Genomic DNA, 16,952 nt, shown 5'->3' on the forward strand with positions numbered 1-16,952 from the left:
GACAGTAATAATGGAGAGAACGTCACATGGGTATGGAGATTATACGTCTAAAAACGGAAGTACCGTTACGTCTGTGAGGAGTGTATAAGGACATACCTCGGAGATCCTGATCTTGTGTGGATTGAACGGCCGGTCTTCTTCACCAATATCCACTTCTGCCAGTCGTAATAAATTGTATATAGTGTCTCCGGTCACCTGGAATACACACAACAATGACCGGGACATTACCGCAAACAGAAGTCCCTTTTTGTCTTCATGCTGCTCTAACCACAGACAGCAGGAAATACAGACAGACTGCTTCATTACAAAGAATCGTTTCAGAGAAAACATGGGGACAGAGACTTACAGGGGGTGTCCACTACTAGGTCAACCCCTTCTTAGATTAAATAGGGCTCCACTGAAAATAAATAAAGCTAATACTCACTTACCGGACTGGTGCAGTTCCTGCAATGTCGTCACTGTGTTTTCGGGCGCTCGGGTGACATTATGCAGGAAATCAGTGGCCGGTATGGGCTGTAGTGCTCACCCCTCACCCCAACGTCAGAGTTTCGTCAAGGGAGGTGTGAGTGAAGCAGCACATAATGTCGCACGAGCGCCCATAGACACAGTGACGACACTGTTGGGACGGTGCCGGTCCCGGAAGTGAGTATAAGCGTTTTTTAGTTTCATTTAAGGAGGGGTTGGACAACCCATTAAGACCGACAGGCTTCATACAAAGACTTTAAGCAAAAGCTTTCTGGAGCAAGATGTGCCAAGTCTAGTAACCCCTTGGAGTCACAGTCAATATTGGCTTTGACGACAGACCATTTTGTTTTTTCTATGGTCACAATCCAGGAGACTTTTTTTCTTTGTCGGCTTGTTTATTTTTTCCAGGATGAGTTGTGTTTGTCAGTAAAATCATTTTGGGGTACATAAAACGTAGTATTTACACGGGACGTCACTATGACACAAGGTAAGGTTTTAATGCTAGAGGTGAGGACCATCCCGAGCTTGGGTACACCTTGACGTTGGTGGGATGGCTTCTACGCTTTTATTGATCAAAAAACGGTGTTTACCAAGTACCTAAATGTTATTTACATGAACCGCTGCCTTCACTTATTTATTTACAGCAGGGCATTTATTTATTTTGTCTCTGTTTTGGCTTTTGTCTGTTTTTTGGCCAGTCTGAACATGCTTCTATTTTGCATGCATACCAACTTAGCTCCTGTTCATTTCTTTTGGTTTAGTTTTACATAAAACTTAGTAGCAAACATTTATTAAATCTTTAAAGGGAGGAATATAAACAAATCAACAATTCTGCCACTTTTTTTGCATTTTGAATTTTACGCTATTCGCGGTGTGCCACAAAGTGTTCGCTCTATTCTTTGGGTCAGTATGAGTTTTTTATACAACACTTAAAAAAAAATTGTTTTTCCTATTTTTACAGTACTTATTAGTCCCACAAGGGGACTTGAACATGCAATCCTTTGATAGCATTGATAACAGTCTGTAATCTGCATTCTCTGACCAGTCAGTAAATAACTGACAGCCTATCAAACCTCGCCTCTGGAGGGATCTTTTTGGTCCAGTTACCACAGAAACCCGTCGTCACCCCGCGATCGCAATGTAGAGGTGCCAATGGGCTGACAAAGGGAGCAATCTCCCTATGTGAAACTCCTCACATGCTGCTGTCCGGGTTCACAGCGGCATCTGGAGAATTAAAGTGCTGGGATCCTGAATACATATACAGTCTCAGCACATATAGCAGGGGATTAGCTGTGCCATCCATCAGACGTAACTGTGCACCCATTTGCAGTAAATCGCTTGCAATTTGGAAGGACAGTTTCCATTTGAGGGACGGGGTTAAGAAAGTGTTGAGATACATTTGTTGCATCTAGAGAAGTCCACAGATTCTGGCAAATAAATCAAAATCTTTGCCAAATTCAGCTCTAAAGCAAGACACAGGGAGAAGAGTCCGAGAATAGGTAGAAGTGTCCACTCTTTTCAGAGGATTGATTGACAGGTTTCTTCTTATTTGTATCTAGGGAGCTTCTGTGATTGGAGAAACGTGGTTTATTTTTATCAAGGAGCCTGTAGCTATATGGTGTTGCCTATGGTTAGCGGAGCACGAATCTGCATACCGGTATTGGGGTATAGACTTCATAATCAGGGGTCTATTATATGTGTCTATATACTTATATAGTCATTTACAGATAGATTATCACAAGTGGTTGCATTTCCATATTATGAGCTCCTTTTCCAGCCCTCACTTTGACTGCCGCTATGCAACAACCTATTGGGTTCCTGCGATGTTGCAGTGGTCCAATGGGAGAGACGGAGGGTTTCCATCCGTCTAACCACTTAGATGTCACGGCTGCTGTTCGCCGCAGCATCTTAGGGCTTGTCTGTTCTGGTTAGAGCTAGCTTCAATTGCAGCAATTGCTGGCGAGTGTCGACAGGGCATGGAGCGTAAACCCACTTCCATACTAATCCTCCTGACTTTTGCCGTACATATGCGACAAATGCTGGAAGTAGTGGGCCACTGCCGAGTAGAGTAGGGCCGTTCAACAGCAGACTCTCTCGGCACAGAGACCCCATAGAAGTGGTGTAAGGGGCTTGATGTATTTTTCCCCTTTTAACATTTTCTGTCCCACATTTTGTCATGTGATAAAATGTCTCTCCTGTCAGATCACTGCCCGTGCTACCAGGTAATGTTAGTCACAAAGCTGGGGGATTTTCCAGACCTTTCCAAAGATGGTGTGCTTGTTATTAAGCTCATCGGCACGGCCAAGGGTGAAGAAGAATTGGCTGCCATTGTCATGAGGGCCAGCGTTCGCCATGGCAACCAGTCCTCTTCGATTAAAGCGCAGACGTGTATGGAATTCATCCTGGAAATTAGAAGGGAAAAAAATAAGCTTTAATAAAAAAAAACATCCACTCGAGTGTCCTCCTCATGTCGTACACAACTGGTGCATAATGGAAGTCCTCTGAAGGCAGAGAGGCAGCTCTTAAAACTCATGAAGAGCACACAGGTCACATTACATTGTCAGAGTAATGTACGATCACAGGGAGTAATCACCGCGAGCTCTAAGAGTTTAAGAAGTCAGTCTAACCTTGGAGTGCAAAAACATAATTAGTGTAGTATAAAGGATAAGGCTGAGTTCAGAAGGGTGTATGTCACGGTCCGTATATGGCCCGCAACGCCCTGACTGCTGGTCACCCGACCAGAACATACAGCTTCACAGACATATACAGGGCTGCAAGCTCAGGTCACGAGACCCGCTGTCACTCGTCCACATACAGACCGGTCCATATACAGACCATGAAATACGTCCCCATCTGAACCCGGCCTTACCGACATACAAGATTTGCTTAGTCTCATTGATAACACTGATATACAGTGATTTTGGTGCCAACGATGTCTAAACGGTTTTATATTAAGCTTATGGTGCCAATTAAGAATATGACTTTAGTTTTGCCAGATCGCCTCTAGCTTCTAAGATAATTAAAGGGGTTGTCCACTACTATTGAAAATAGGCCAATGTAATTTTAGGATGAAAATAAGTTTCTTTGTAAATACCTTGCGCTAGTGTTACGGTTATAGCTGGCCGCTCACAGGCATCATGTGACCCCCCCGCTGATGTCACATCAAGTGAGGTGTGACATCAGTGACGCGGTACCCGCGGTGGATGCTGGGCTGTAGGCGGGGTTACCCCACGCGTCACACCCTGCTTCCACCGCGCGCTCTCCCATGAATGAGCAGAGGGAGAGCGCGCGGTGGATGCTGGGTGTGACGGGGGGTAACTCCACCAACAGCCTGGCATCCACCATGGAACGCAGAAGACAAAGACCCCTGGCTGCAGTCGGAATTTGACGTGACATCAGCGGATGTCAGAGCCGGCTGCAGCCGGGGGTCAGCCAGTGACAGCGCCACTCACAGGCAGTAATACCAGCGCAAGGTATTTACAAAGAAACTTATTTTCATCATAAAAAAAAATTGGCCAATTTTCAATAGTAGTGGACAATCCATTTAATAGAATCCTGGGTTCAAAAAGTCACTTGTATAACATTGTAAACCTACAAATTGAAATACAAAATAATTATATGGGATATTTCATTACCTAAGACACTGCCAAAGAGTCAAAAGACCAAAAGCTATTGCATTTATCACACACAAGACAAGTCGCATTGGGAAAATCCATTATTTTCATGGATGAATTATCTCAAAAACTAGAACCAATTCAGCAATAGTGATGGGAATTTTGAATTCAGTGCCCTCAAAATAACCTAAATCCATTAAAAAAAAAACATTTTTTTGTAGACCTGTATAATATATCTTACTCCATAACCAACAAGAAACTTTTTCCAAGTAGAAACTGGGTGGAGAAAAATAGATGGTTGTGTATTGGAACCTAAGCTGTGTTTTGTTAGGGCGTACTCAGACGGTTGTATAAATCAGACAGATATCGGAACGCAGTGCACGGACTGGCCGGCAGCTCTCCCTACCGAAGCGTGACAGCTTCATGTATTTCTATGCAGCTCACACACTCGGGTCGGGAGAGCTGCTGGCCAGTACGATTTACTTATACGGCTGTTCGACTGCACCCTTTAAGGAAAAAACCTCCTGTATGGAGCTTACTAGCAATGCTTCATGGGAAAAAAACATGCAAATTAGCTCCATGCTGGAAGGAAAGAAATTTAACTTACTAGTGCTACCTGGTAGAGAGAGCTACCCTGTAACTCAATGTCCAACCCTTCAGCGATCCGTGCCAGGCACTCACCTAGCATCAGCCTTTTCAGGGGAACTGCATACAAGAACACATTATGTATCGTGATCCCTCCGACCATTCTCCAATTTGTAGATAGGATTGTAAAAGTAGTATAACGTTCCAGTACACAGTGAACTTTTATTAGGTGTGTTGTGAGACAAAACTCTGCTGCTATGATCGGGAAAATCCGCATAAAACGCAGGACAATGGGACACCTTATAAAACTAGGGGCAATTTGGGAGCCTTGGGAAACCTGATGGGTTCCCGTTCATTCTGGACAGACTCACACAGTAGCATTTTGGAGTCCAGTTATATTCTGCCCACTGATGGATTTTCTATATATTGATCATCTATAACATTAAAGCTGTGTTCACAACGTTATTGCAATGTGTGAATAAAGTAAAAAAAACTATGTGAATAATATTGATTTTCTTGTGATAATGGTACCTGTCAAAAGATGGGATAAATTAGGTAGCAATGGAACAATCAGTCCTTGGAAGTTAAAAGTTGTTGTCTACCCAATTTATTTTTTATTTTATTTTTTTTTAACTAAAAGGAATTTATTTCCCAATATGCTGGTATACACATTTAAGGATATGTCATAGAAAATATTAAAATCTCTACGCCACGCTAAATTGCAGGGGCAAAAATAGCTGACAGAGCCAAACTGATACCAAGCCACATTCACTCTCCCCCCCCCCCCACCTCCTTTTTCCTCTCACAGGGATTTGCAGTAAGAAAGCAAGAGCTTACAATATACTAACCTCTTGATAATAGGACCACACAGTTAACATATGGTAGAGTGAGGAATCCTAATTAAAATGCAGTATGTCTATTGTGCATAGACAAAGACTTATAGTTTGAACCGTTAATTGAGCCAGGGGAAATCTTTTAAAGGGTTGGACAACAATAGGGACCTGTGTTTACACATAGACACAGAAGTGGAAGAAGCCTTTTGTACCCATGAAATACATTGTCCTTTCAGGGAAAACTTTCTACATTTACACTAGACATCCTTATTCCCTGTAAAGGAAATATTGCACCTGCAACAGACATTTGTCTCCGAAAGAAAATATGGAGTATTGGAGTTTGTAAAAATCCGATAGTGATAGGACATACATTTTCAGTGTCAGGGCGAACCAGGGAAGAATATGCATATTTTCTCATGACTATAACCCCTCCCTTTAAAGCACAAATCAATAGTGGGCAGACGTTTGGTCTCTGGGTAACAGTAAAATCCCAATAAAAAAAAATATGGCATCGATCTCGAACTTCTGCAATCATATGGAGAGGAGTTATCGCATAAGTTGGGATTTTCATAAAATCCTGAAGTGCTGAGGACAGCCCACAACCCAGCCCATGTGAGGTCATCACCCTGGAGAGGGGTGTATGGATGTAACTCAGGTGCTCATAAAAGATCAAAGTCAAATTATGATCTGTGTTCAATGCTAAGGAAGATACATTTCGGTGTAGGCTTGATCCTGTTAACCAGAAGTTTTCAACAGATTGCTTCCATCCACTAAGTTGACTCATCTCTGTGAGCAGCGTAGTAAGTTCTTTTGTTAATCCCTTTTATTTTCTGCAACTGTATATGCTGTTTTGTGTTGTCTCCTTTGTAAAATCTATTGTATATTTTTTTATAAACACTTATGGATTAAATATAAAATGTAATAGTTCTGTTCCTATTGTTCTGTAAACAGCGCCTCAAAGCCATAAGCTACCTACCAGGCCTCCAGTCAGCCTGTATTAAACACGACTGGTGGTGGCAGCTGATCATCTTTCTTGGGTTATCGTGGTATTCACAGTGACCGTATTAGAGGTATATACAGTACAGACCAAAAGTTTGGACACACCTTCTCATTTACAGATTTTTCTGTTTTTTCAGGACTATGAAAATTGTACATTCACACTGAAGGCATCAAAACCATGAATTAACACATGTGGAATTATATACTTAACAAAAAAGTGTGAAACAACTGAAAATATGTCTTATATTCTAGGTTCTTCAAAGTAGCCACCTTTTGCTTTGATGACTGCTTTGCTTCAAGAGGTGGTCACCGGAAATGGTCTTCCAACAATCTTGAAGGAGTTCCCAGAGATGCTTAGCACTTGTTGGCCCTTTTGCCTTCACTCTGCGGTCCAGCTCACCCCAAACCATCTCGATTGGGTTCAGGTCTGGTGACTGTGGAGGCCAGGTCATCTGGTGTAGCACCCCATCACTCTCCTTCTTGGTCAAATAGCCCTTACACAGCCTGGAGGTGTGTTTGGGGTCATTGTCCTGTTGAAAAATAAATGATGGTCCAACTAAACGCAAACCGGATGGAATAGCATGCCGCTGCAAGATGCTGTGGTAGCCATGCTGGTTCAGTATGCCTTCAATTTTGATTAAATCCCCAACAGTGTCACCAGCAAAGCACCCCCACACCATCACACCTCCTCCTCCATGCTTCACGGTGGGAACCAGGCATGTAGAGTCCATCCGTTCACCTTTTCTGCGTCGCACAAAGACACGGTGGTTGGAACCAAAGATCTCAAATTTGGACTCATCAGACCAAAGCACAGATTTCCACTGGTCTAATGTCCATTCCTTGTGTTCTTTAGCCCAAACAAGTCTCTTCTGCTTGTTGCCTGTCCTTAGCAGTGGTTTCCTAGCAGCTATTTTACCATGAAGGCCTGCTGCACAAAGTCTCCTCTTAACAGTTGTTGTAGAGATGTGTCTGCTGCTAGAACTCTGTGTGGCATTGACTTGGTCTCTAATCTGAGCTGCTGTTAACCTGCGATTTCTGAGGCTGGTGACTCGGTTAAACTTATCCTCAGAAGCAGAGGTGACTCTTGGTCTTCCTTTCCAGGGGCGGTCCTCATGTGAGCCAGTTTCTTTGTAGTGCTTGATGGTTTTTGCAACTGCACTTGGGGACACTTTCAAAGTTTTCCCAATTTTTCGGACTGACTGATCTTTATTTCTTAAAGTAATGATGGCCACTCATTTTTCTTTACTTAGAATTTGTATGGCAAGAAAAAAGCAGCTAACAGTCTATTCAGTAGGACTATCAGCTGTGTATCCACCAGACTTCTGCACAACACAACTGATGGTCCCAACCCCATCTATAAGGCAAGAAATCCCACTTATTAAACCTGACAGGGCACACCTGAGAAGTGAAAACCATTTCCAGTGACTACCTCTTGAAGCTCATCAAGAGAATGCCAAGAGTGTGCAAAGCAGTCATCAAAGCAAAAAGTGGCTACTTTGAAGAACCTAGAATATAAGACATATTTTTAGTTGTTTCACACTTTTTTGTTAAGTATATAATTCCATATGTGTTAATTCATAGTTTTGATGCCTTCAGTGTGAATGTACAATTTTCAACGTCATCAAAATACCGAAAAATCTTTAAATGAGAAGGTGTGTCCAAACTTTTTGGTCTGTACTATACATATGTTCCATGAGTTGGAATCGGAGGTGTATATTCCATACACTCACTGTTAGTTTACCGATAACCAGCCTAGTGTAGTGGTGACAGCCTGCAGCCTCCTCCGTTAATCGTCGGCCAATCGTTTAATTGTCTGGACAATAGAAGGCAGCAGAGAGCTGTTCAACACAAAGATCAAAGCGGGTGGTTCTGCGTGACCTTCCCAGGCTGCAATATTCTTGACAGGATATATATTTAAATCAAAATTAAAAAATAAAAAAATAAATAAAAAAAAAACAACCACATATTATACTAATTACTCTGATCAGTGATGATCAACTCTTTTAATATGTTGGAAGTAGGAAAAAATTGTCTAGTGTGAAGGTTTGAGCTACTTTGGCATGGTCTAAATTGTGATGCCTAGACAGCAGGTGTTGTGGGAATGTTCTTGGTGTATGATGTTAGTACAACCAAAACTAGTCTAAGGAAGAAGAACTGGTGACAAGATCATAGAAGCTCAAGACTCATTGATGAGAAGAGAAAGCGAAAGCCAGCCCATCTAGTCCAAGTCCTTGGAGGAGGAAATGGTAATGCTGGAAACATTTAGAGGTCTTGTACTGTAGAGCCTTTGTCTACATGAAGCAGAGCTTTTCTGGTGGCACAAGGATGACTGCCACAATGTTAGGTCGTTGATTTTACTGTCAACGTAGGTTTCTATACATTTCTATTGGGAAAGCAGTCAACATCATGATTGTTTAATGAAGTATTCAGCATTTTTTTTTAAATACACTGAGGGCACGGGTTAAGGTTTTCATTTTTGTGACTCTTTAGTGCAAAACGTCACGTTACAATAAAATAACACAAAATTTGCAAAAAAAAGACTGGCATAAAGTCACTCCAGGAAGGGTCTAGAATACATTTGCACAAAAATTTTACAACTTTTTAAAAAGTCACAATTGTTTAAAATGCCAAAAACATCTGAAAACCCCAAAGTTCACCCACAAATGACAAATAAAAAAAATAAAAAAAGACAAATATGTACAAAAATTGATTTAAAAAAAGGAGCAAATTGAAAAGAAAACAAGGCACAAGTGAAAAAAACAGGCAAAAAAATAAAGCTTCCAAATCTAGAAATAAATAAATAAATGGGCAAATGCAAAAATGAATCAGGTCCAGTGAATCAATTTATCATCATTTTCAAGATCTGTACTTACTTTCAGAAAATTTTAAAGGGAACCTGTCATGTGAAATTTTTTTATTAACCTGAAGATATAGCGTTAATCTGCAGGTTAATATAGTGTTGTGAAACTGCCAGGCGCCCGAACTTAGAGCCCCGCTGCCAGGGAGCAAATTAACTATATTCCCCCCCGGTAGCGTTCGGCGTTTAGTCACGGGGACGGCGCCGATGCGGGTTCAGTCACCGCTCTGTGTATAGAGTGCAGCGGCTGTAACTGCACCCTGGCAATGACTGATAGCCGGCCCTAATGTTAAATGAGCTGTCAGTCAGTACGGGGTGCACGGTTACAGCCCCCGATCTCTATATACAGAGCAGTGATTGAACGCTCAAGGCTGCCGGGAGGAATAAAGTTAATTTCCTCCGGGCAGTGGGGCTCTAAGTGCAGGCGTCGGGCAGTTTCAGAACGCCATTAACAAGTAGATTAACAGCGTTTATTCAAGTGACAGGCTCACTTATACCAGGTTCGCTTATACCAGGTTCGCACAACTGCAGCACTTTCCATTTACAGACAGATCTGGAATAACTGTATATGAGCCGTGCCCGTGTGATCATCACACGACCAGGTCAGGTTAGTTAATAATATTCCCAGTCAATATCTTGAAAACCTTACAGAATTGATGTCCATGTATTGCAGGGCAGGAACATGATGGGTCCACGTGAGCGAGAGCCACCATATGGACCCCTTAGTTAGCGGCTCTCCACTCTGACTCCCAGAGGAGGTTGCAGAGGTGGGACCCCCTCATCCTGCACACTGCATTCTCTATTAGAAAGTGTTTATCTTAGTGAGACATGTGCAGATTGTTGTTTTTAGCTTCTTTGTCAAACTTTCTTCTGCAGGTGACCAGGGACCAGTGTTCTGTTCCTTCCTTTTGATATGTAAATGAGCTTTCTATATTCCCATTACAAACTGCTCCATCTCATCTCCAGAGACCAAACAATGTCTTATTTATGAGGCTCACGCTGCATCTCATCAAGCAGTACCTGGGACAATTCACTAACCATATATTATGCACGCAGCACAAAGCTCCATTCAAATAAAGCTATTTCCATCAGTTGAAAAATAAAAGTAGAAAAAAAAAACCAAATACAGAACATGGTAATTGGACTATGAAAAAGTCATCTTCAGACTTTATTACCTCCCTTGGGCCGCCGTCTTGCAGTCATAGGGACGTGCATGGAGAGGCTCTAATCACTCACCGGCACTTTGATTGACAGCCAGTTCTGCAGTGCGTCTGTACATAGTGAGCTTTCAAAGTGTCGGGGCGTGCTTACAGTCCGGGCGCCTCTGTGACTCCAAGCTGACGTCTCTCAGGAGGAAATAACTTCATTTTCTCCTGGTAGCCGCACTTTCATTATGGAAACTAGGAAGCATTAACCCTATATCTGCAGGTTAATGGCAAAAATTGGAAGCTGGCACATTTAGGCGGGCTGCGCTGCGGGAATGAAAAGGCTTGGGATTCCAAGACGGTTTTTATGAATACCAACGCGTTTCTGTTGGCATTTGCTTTTTATACCTCGAGAAAGGCGCCGGTTCTTCTGATTATCTATGTGTTTTTCCTCATGTGCAGGTATTGCAGGACCTTAGGTATCCATGGTTACGTCCACTGATATAGTGACAGATAGTTAGCTACTTGGTAGTGGTCGTAACTATGGATACCTAAGGTCCTGCTATGCCCTGCACATGAGGAAAGAGACATAGCGAATCAGAAAAACTATACTACATCTCTAATTGGAGCTATTTGATAATATTATCAATATTACACCTACTACATATTGGGATAGGATCTTGGAGATGGGAATACCCCTTTAATGTAGATGTATGAAAACGGATCACACATGGACATAAAAAACGGGGACACGGATGTAAAAAAAAAAAAAAAATGGACACATGGAAGGCACAGGGAATTTTTATTTTAAGATTCTGTCTCACAGGCGAAGTGTACCTACGATAAAAATTACAGACCTCTCCATTCTTTGTAGGTGGGAAAACTGGCAAAATCGGCAGTGTATAAAATACTTATTTTCCCCACTGTATGTGTATGGCTCAATGAAACCCTGTGGATCCCTGTGATGTATGAGTAAAAAGAAATGAACAATAGTGATACGCGAACGTGCTCGGATAAGGGGTTAACCGAGCGCGCTCGGGTGCTAACCGAGTATCTTCGGCGTGCTCGCATATTATGTTCGAGGCCCTGCAGGATTTGCAGCTGTTAGGGAATCCTCACATGTGTTGAGGCCGTCTAGCAAACAGGCAATCCCTGCGTGTGTTGAGGCTGTCTAACAGCTGCAAATCAGCAGGGACTCAAAAAGTAATATACGAGCACGACGAAGCTACTCGGAAAACACCCGAGCGTGCTCTGTTAACCCCTTATCCAAGCTTCTGTATGGACATAGTACTTCTGTATGGACAACTTCTGTATGGACATAGTAGTACCTGTTCAAGAGATTCGGTGTTATGCAAACAATAAGCCATGGATTACAAAAGAGTTGAAACATTTACTAAACATGAAAAAACTGGCTTTTAAAAGGAAGGACAAGGAGGCATTGAAAATTATACAGCGAGACCTAAAGGGGAAAATTAAGATTGCCCGTGAGGCATTCAGAGTTAAATTAGAAAATCAATTTGCACAAAAAAGCTCCAGAGAGGTGTGGGCTGGAATGAAGCTAGTGACTGGGTTTAAGGCAAGGTCGGAGCAGGGGGGTGGTGGACTTAGAATGGCTAATGAAATGAATGAGTTCTTCAATAGATTCAGCAATAAAGGTGCGGTAGCAGCAGGAAAGGGGGAGGAGGCCGGGGAACAACTAGCTAAATTAACAGGGGGTGAAATAGATCATTTCTCGGTCTCCAAAAATGACGTGAGGGACCAGTTTAGTAAGCTGGCCATTGGCAAAGCAGCAGGGCCTGACGGTCTCAGTCCACGTGTCCTCAGAGTGTGTGCAAATCAGTTGTGTACTGTCTTCCAGCATCTCTTTAACCAGAGCTTACAATCAAAGAGAGTACCAGTGCTATGGAAGACTTCCTGCCTGGTGCCGGTTCCCAAGACTACCTTCCCGGCTTCCCCGGGGGACTATAGACCGGTGGCCTTAACATCGCATGCGATGAAGTCCTTGGAGAGAATAGTACTTGCTCACTTGTGTCCGAGGGTGATGGCGCATACTGATGCTCTTCAGTTTGCGTACCGGCAGGGACTGGGGGTGGACGATGCTGTAGCGTCTCTGCTACAAACAGTACATTCCTTTTTGGACAATGATGGAACCACTGTGCGTGCTTTTTTCTTTGATTTCTCTAGTGCGTTCAACACATTACAGCCACTCTTACTGCGTGGAAAGTTGATTAAAATGGCGGTGGATGAGGGACTTGTGAATTGGATAATTGACTACCTGTCGGATAGGCCACAGTTTGTTAGGTGGGGGACAGCTACATCAGATAGTGTACTGAGCAGTGTCGGAGCCCCGCAGGGAACAGTGCTGTCGCCATTCCTCTTTACATTGTACACAGCTGACTTTCAGTATAAATCAGACCGTTGTCACCTCCAGAAGTACTCGGATGACTCTGTGATAGTTGGCGGTATTGGGAAGGACCGGGATGAAGAGGAATATAGAAGGGTGGTTGCGGACTTTGTAGTATGGTGCCAGGCTAACCATCTAGAACTAAATGTTAAGAAAACCAGGGAGTTGGTGATGAGCTATGGAAGGTGCAAGAAGGTATGCCTACCTGTTACCATTGACGGTCAGGATGTGGAGATGGTGGACAGTTTCAAATATTTGGGGGTTTACCTGGATAGCAAGCTAGACTGGAAGTGCCACATGGAGAAGGTCTACAAGAAGGTGATGAGTAGATTGTACTTCCTAAGGAAGTTAAGGTCTTTTAATGTGTGTGGCAAAATGCTTGAGGTGTTCTACCAATCCATTGTGGCTAGTGCCACCTTTGCGGCAATAATTTGCTGGGGTAACAGTGTGCGTGTTGCTGACGCCAACAAGCTCAACAAACTTATAAAGAAGGCTAGCGCGACGGTGGGCCTACAGCTTGGGACTTTTGAAGAGGTGGTAGAAGATAGGATTAAGAAGAAGTGCAGAGCTATAATGGGCAACAACACACACCCGCTTTATGAACTGTTTGCGAAACAGAAGAGCACATTCAGCAATCGCCTAATTCAACTAAGGTGTAAAAAGGAAAGATACAGGAGATCGTTTGTTCCAACAGCTATGAGGGTGTTTAACAAATGTCTGAAAAGCAATGTCTAAAGCATTCCAAATGTTATGTTATCATATGTGTCATGTTCGAGATCTGTGTTCTGCTGCTGTGATACCGCAATTTCCTCCGGGATAAAAATAAAGTATATCTTATCTTATCTTATATCTTAAGCACGTTCGCTCATCACTAATGGAAAACACAAGGACGACCAGCGATTTCTCATTTTTCCAACAAAACGATTTTTTTTTTTTTTTTAGGGACCACATCACATTTGAAGTGACCTTGAGGGGCCTTTATGACAGAAAATACCCAAAAGTGACACCATTCTAAAAACTTCAGACCAAAATCCAGCAAGTGAGGAGAATCCAGCGATGTGGTGTAATTAAAATTTCCATTTATTTGAAGGATGATATTTGCATAAAAAATGCACTTAGAAAAAGAGCCAGTTCATACCATATGGGCAAACAGAGTAAAAAAACGCTACTCGTTTCGGCTCATTATGGTGTACCATAATTAAGGCTTTTCTAAGCCGAAACGAGTAGTGTTTTTTTTACTCTTTTTGCCCATATGGTATGAATTGGCTCTTTTACTAAGTGCATTTTTTATGCAAATATCATCCTTCAAATAAATGGAAATTTTAATTACACCACATCGCTGGAGTCTCCTCACTCGCTGGATTTTGGTCTGAAGTTGTGTTCAATGCAGCAGCCTGCTGCTATCCGAGCAGAAAGGAGGAAACACCGGGAAGGAGTTTATAGGTGAGCGGACCATCATTTTCTTTGTGATTCTAAAAACTTCACCCCTCAAGGTGCTCAAAACCACATTCTAGAAGTCTATTAACCCTTCACAGGAACTGAAGCAACGTGGAAGGAAAAAATGAACATTTACGGTAATTTTTTTTTCACAAAAATTTTACTTCAGACACCATTTTTTTTATTTTCACAAGGGTAACAAGAGAAAACGGACTACAAAATTTGTTGTGCAGTTTCTCCTGAGTACACTGATACCCAATATGTGGGTAAAACCACTGTTTGGGCACACGGCAAGGTTCAAAAGGGAAGGAGCACTGTGTGACTTTGATCGCAAAATTGGCTGGAGTTGAGAGAGGAGGCCATGTTGCTTTTGGAGAGCCCCTGATGTGCCTAAACAGTGGAAACCCCCACAAGTGACTCCATTTTAGAAACTACACCCCTCAAGGATTTTATCAAGTGCTATAGTGAGCATTTTGAACCCATAGGTACGACACAGAATTTGATAACATTAGGTCGTTATATTGAATAAGTTGTCATTAGTCTTGAGTGCATGTGCTCGCTACTCGAGTCTGCATCGGGTACTCAGGTATGCACCTAGTATCGAGAGAGATGCTCGAGTCTCCGCCCTGCACGTTTCGCGGCTGTTAGACACCCAAAAATAAGCATGCAGGGATTGCCATGTATGGCAGGTAATCCCCCCGTGTTTTTTTTGGCTATATAACAGCCACGAAACATATGGGGCAGGGACTCGAGCATCTCACTCAAGCACCCGATGCAAACTCAAGTAAGCGAGCACTTGCGCTCAACACTAGTCGTCATATTGTCATCATTTTATTTTTCTTTACTTTTGAAAAATTCCAAACCCCAACACAACCCTAATACAACACCAACCGTAATACAACCCTAACACAACCCTAACTCTAATACAACACCAACCCTAATACAACCCTAACACAACCCTAACCCTAATACAACACCAACCCTAATACAACCCTAACCACAACACAATCCTAAAGTTAATGGCAAAGAATGGAAAAAAATATATATATATAAAATCTAAAAAAATTATCTAACTGAGGGGGTGACAAAGGGGGATGTCCTTTACAATTTTTTTGCTTTTGACCACTGTGATAGGGTCTATCACAGTGATCAAAAGGAACCAATAGAAAAAATTCCCTATTATTGCCGGGTACCGGCTGGCAGATCTCAGCAGGTGCCCGCCATTTTTTTTTTTTTGTTACAAGAAGGTGACGGAGGGCCGAGAATGGATCAGGAGATCCGGGGGACGGTGGAAGTACCGAATGGGCTCGCGGGGTATCATTTTTCTCTCCTCTGACATGTATATCATGTCAGAGGAGAGAGAAATCATTGTAACCGTGGGCACACTTTTTTTTCACTGAATAACAGCGATCACGTGATTGGGGACTGGAAAAACCGGCCCTGATCATGTTCTCCAGGGTCTCAGCTACCCCCTCGAGGGGGAAATTGGAAGAAATTGCTCACACCGAAAGAGACAAAGTGGATCTACAAACTTAATACCATTTAACCCTTATGGTCTTAATGACCATAATAGCTACTTGCCATGAATCTCTGATATTATTCATTTCTGCTTCTTGTTGATATATATATATGGGGATTTGAATTTACATTTAAGTAAAAATTGGTCTCTCTCACCCATAATCAGATGTTGAGCATCATTCTCACCTCTGAACTATTTTATATTTTTAATTGTTAGGCTGTTGGTTTTTATTTGTTTTCATGGTGTATTACTCTGACTGTTTTTTTGTTCATTCTTAGATGGTCTTGTTTGTCCAAGATGATCCTGGCCTTTACCCTATGTTCCCGTTTAGTATGCACCCTGGACACCCTATATAATGATCACTGGTCATTTTTGTTTACCCGGATATGGATTCTCTATGTCCCTAGTTTGAACTTCATTATTGTTGCTGTATCTTTGGGCTGGTATTCCCGCCCTTTTATATGGCTATATATATTGTTCATTATTTTTTCTATAGAGAGCATATTTGGTATATATATTTATTGTATATTGACTTATTTTTTGTAGTATTATTTAGGTTCCTTCATAATATTTAGTTATTTTTTATATTACAGGCGCATCTCACTAAATTAGAATATCATCAAAAAGTTAATTTATTTCAGTTCTTCAATACAAAAAGTGAAACTCATATATTATATAGCGTCATTACAAACAGAGTGATCTATTTCAAGTGTTTATTTCTGTTAATGTTGATGATTATGACTTACAGCCAATGAAAACAAAAAAGTCATTATCTCAGTAAATTAGAATACTTTATAACAACAGCTTGAAAAATTGTTTTAAAATCCAAAATGTTGTCCTACCGAAATGTATGTTCAGTAAATGCACTCAATACTTGGTCGGGGCTCCTTTTGCATCAATTACTGCATTAATGCGGCAATGTGGCATGGAGGCGATCAGCCTGTGGCACTGCTGAGGTGTTATGGAAGCCCAGGTTGCTTTGATAGCAGCCTTCAGCTCGTCTGCATTGTTGGGTCTGGTGTCTCATCTTCCTCTTGAAAATACCCCATAGATTCTCTATGGGGTTGAGGTCAGGCGAGTTTGCTGCCAATCAA

The 16,952-nt window shown here is 42.1% G+C and overlaps 1 protein-coding gene across 2 annotated transcripts in view; it reads right to left on the reverse strand.

The window, feature by feature from the left end:
- The window catches only part of CWC27 (CWC27 spliceosome associated cyclophilin), a 303,935-nt gene that overhangs the window by 279,648 nt on the left and 7,335 nt on the right, over positions 1-16,952 (reverse strand). For both annotated transcript variants that reach the window (XM_073680243.1, XM_073680242.1), the window contains 2 exons: positions 2,724-2,867; positions 97-195 (listed from right to left, as the gene is read on the reverse strand). In XM_073680243.1, coding sequence (XP_073536344.1) covers positions 97-195; positions 2,724-2,867 — 243 coding nt within the window. The remainder of the gene's footprint in view (positions 1-96; positions 196-2,723; positions 2,868-16,952) is intronic.

This window comes from Phyllobates terribilis, unplaced genomic scaffold (assembly GCF_046119375.1).
Source record: "Phyllobates terribilis strain yellow unplaced genomic scaffold, ASM4611937v1 Scaffold_1__5_contigs__length_1240528914, whole genome shotgun sequence".
Lineage (NCBI taxonomy): Eukaryota > Metazoa > Chordata > Amphibia > Anura > Dendrobatidae > Phyllobates > Phyllobates terribilis.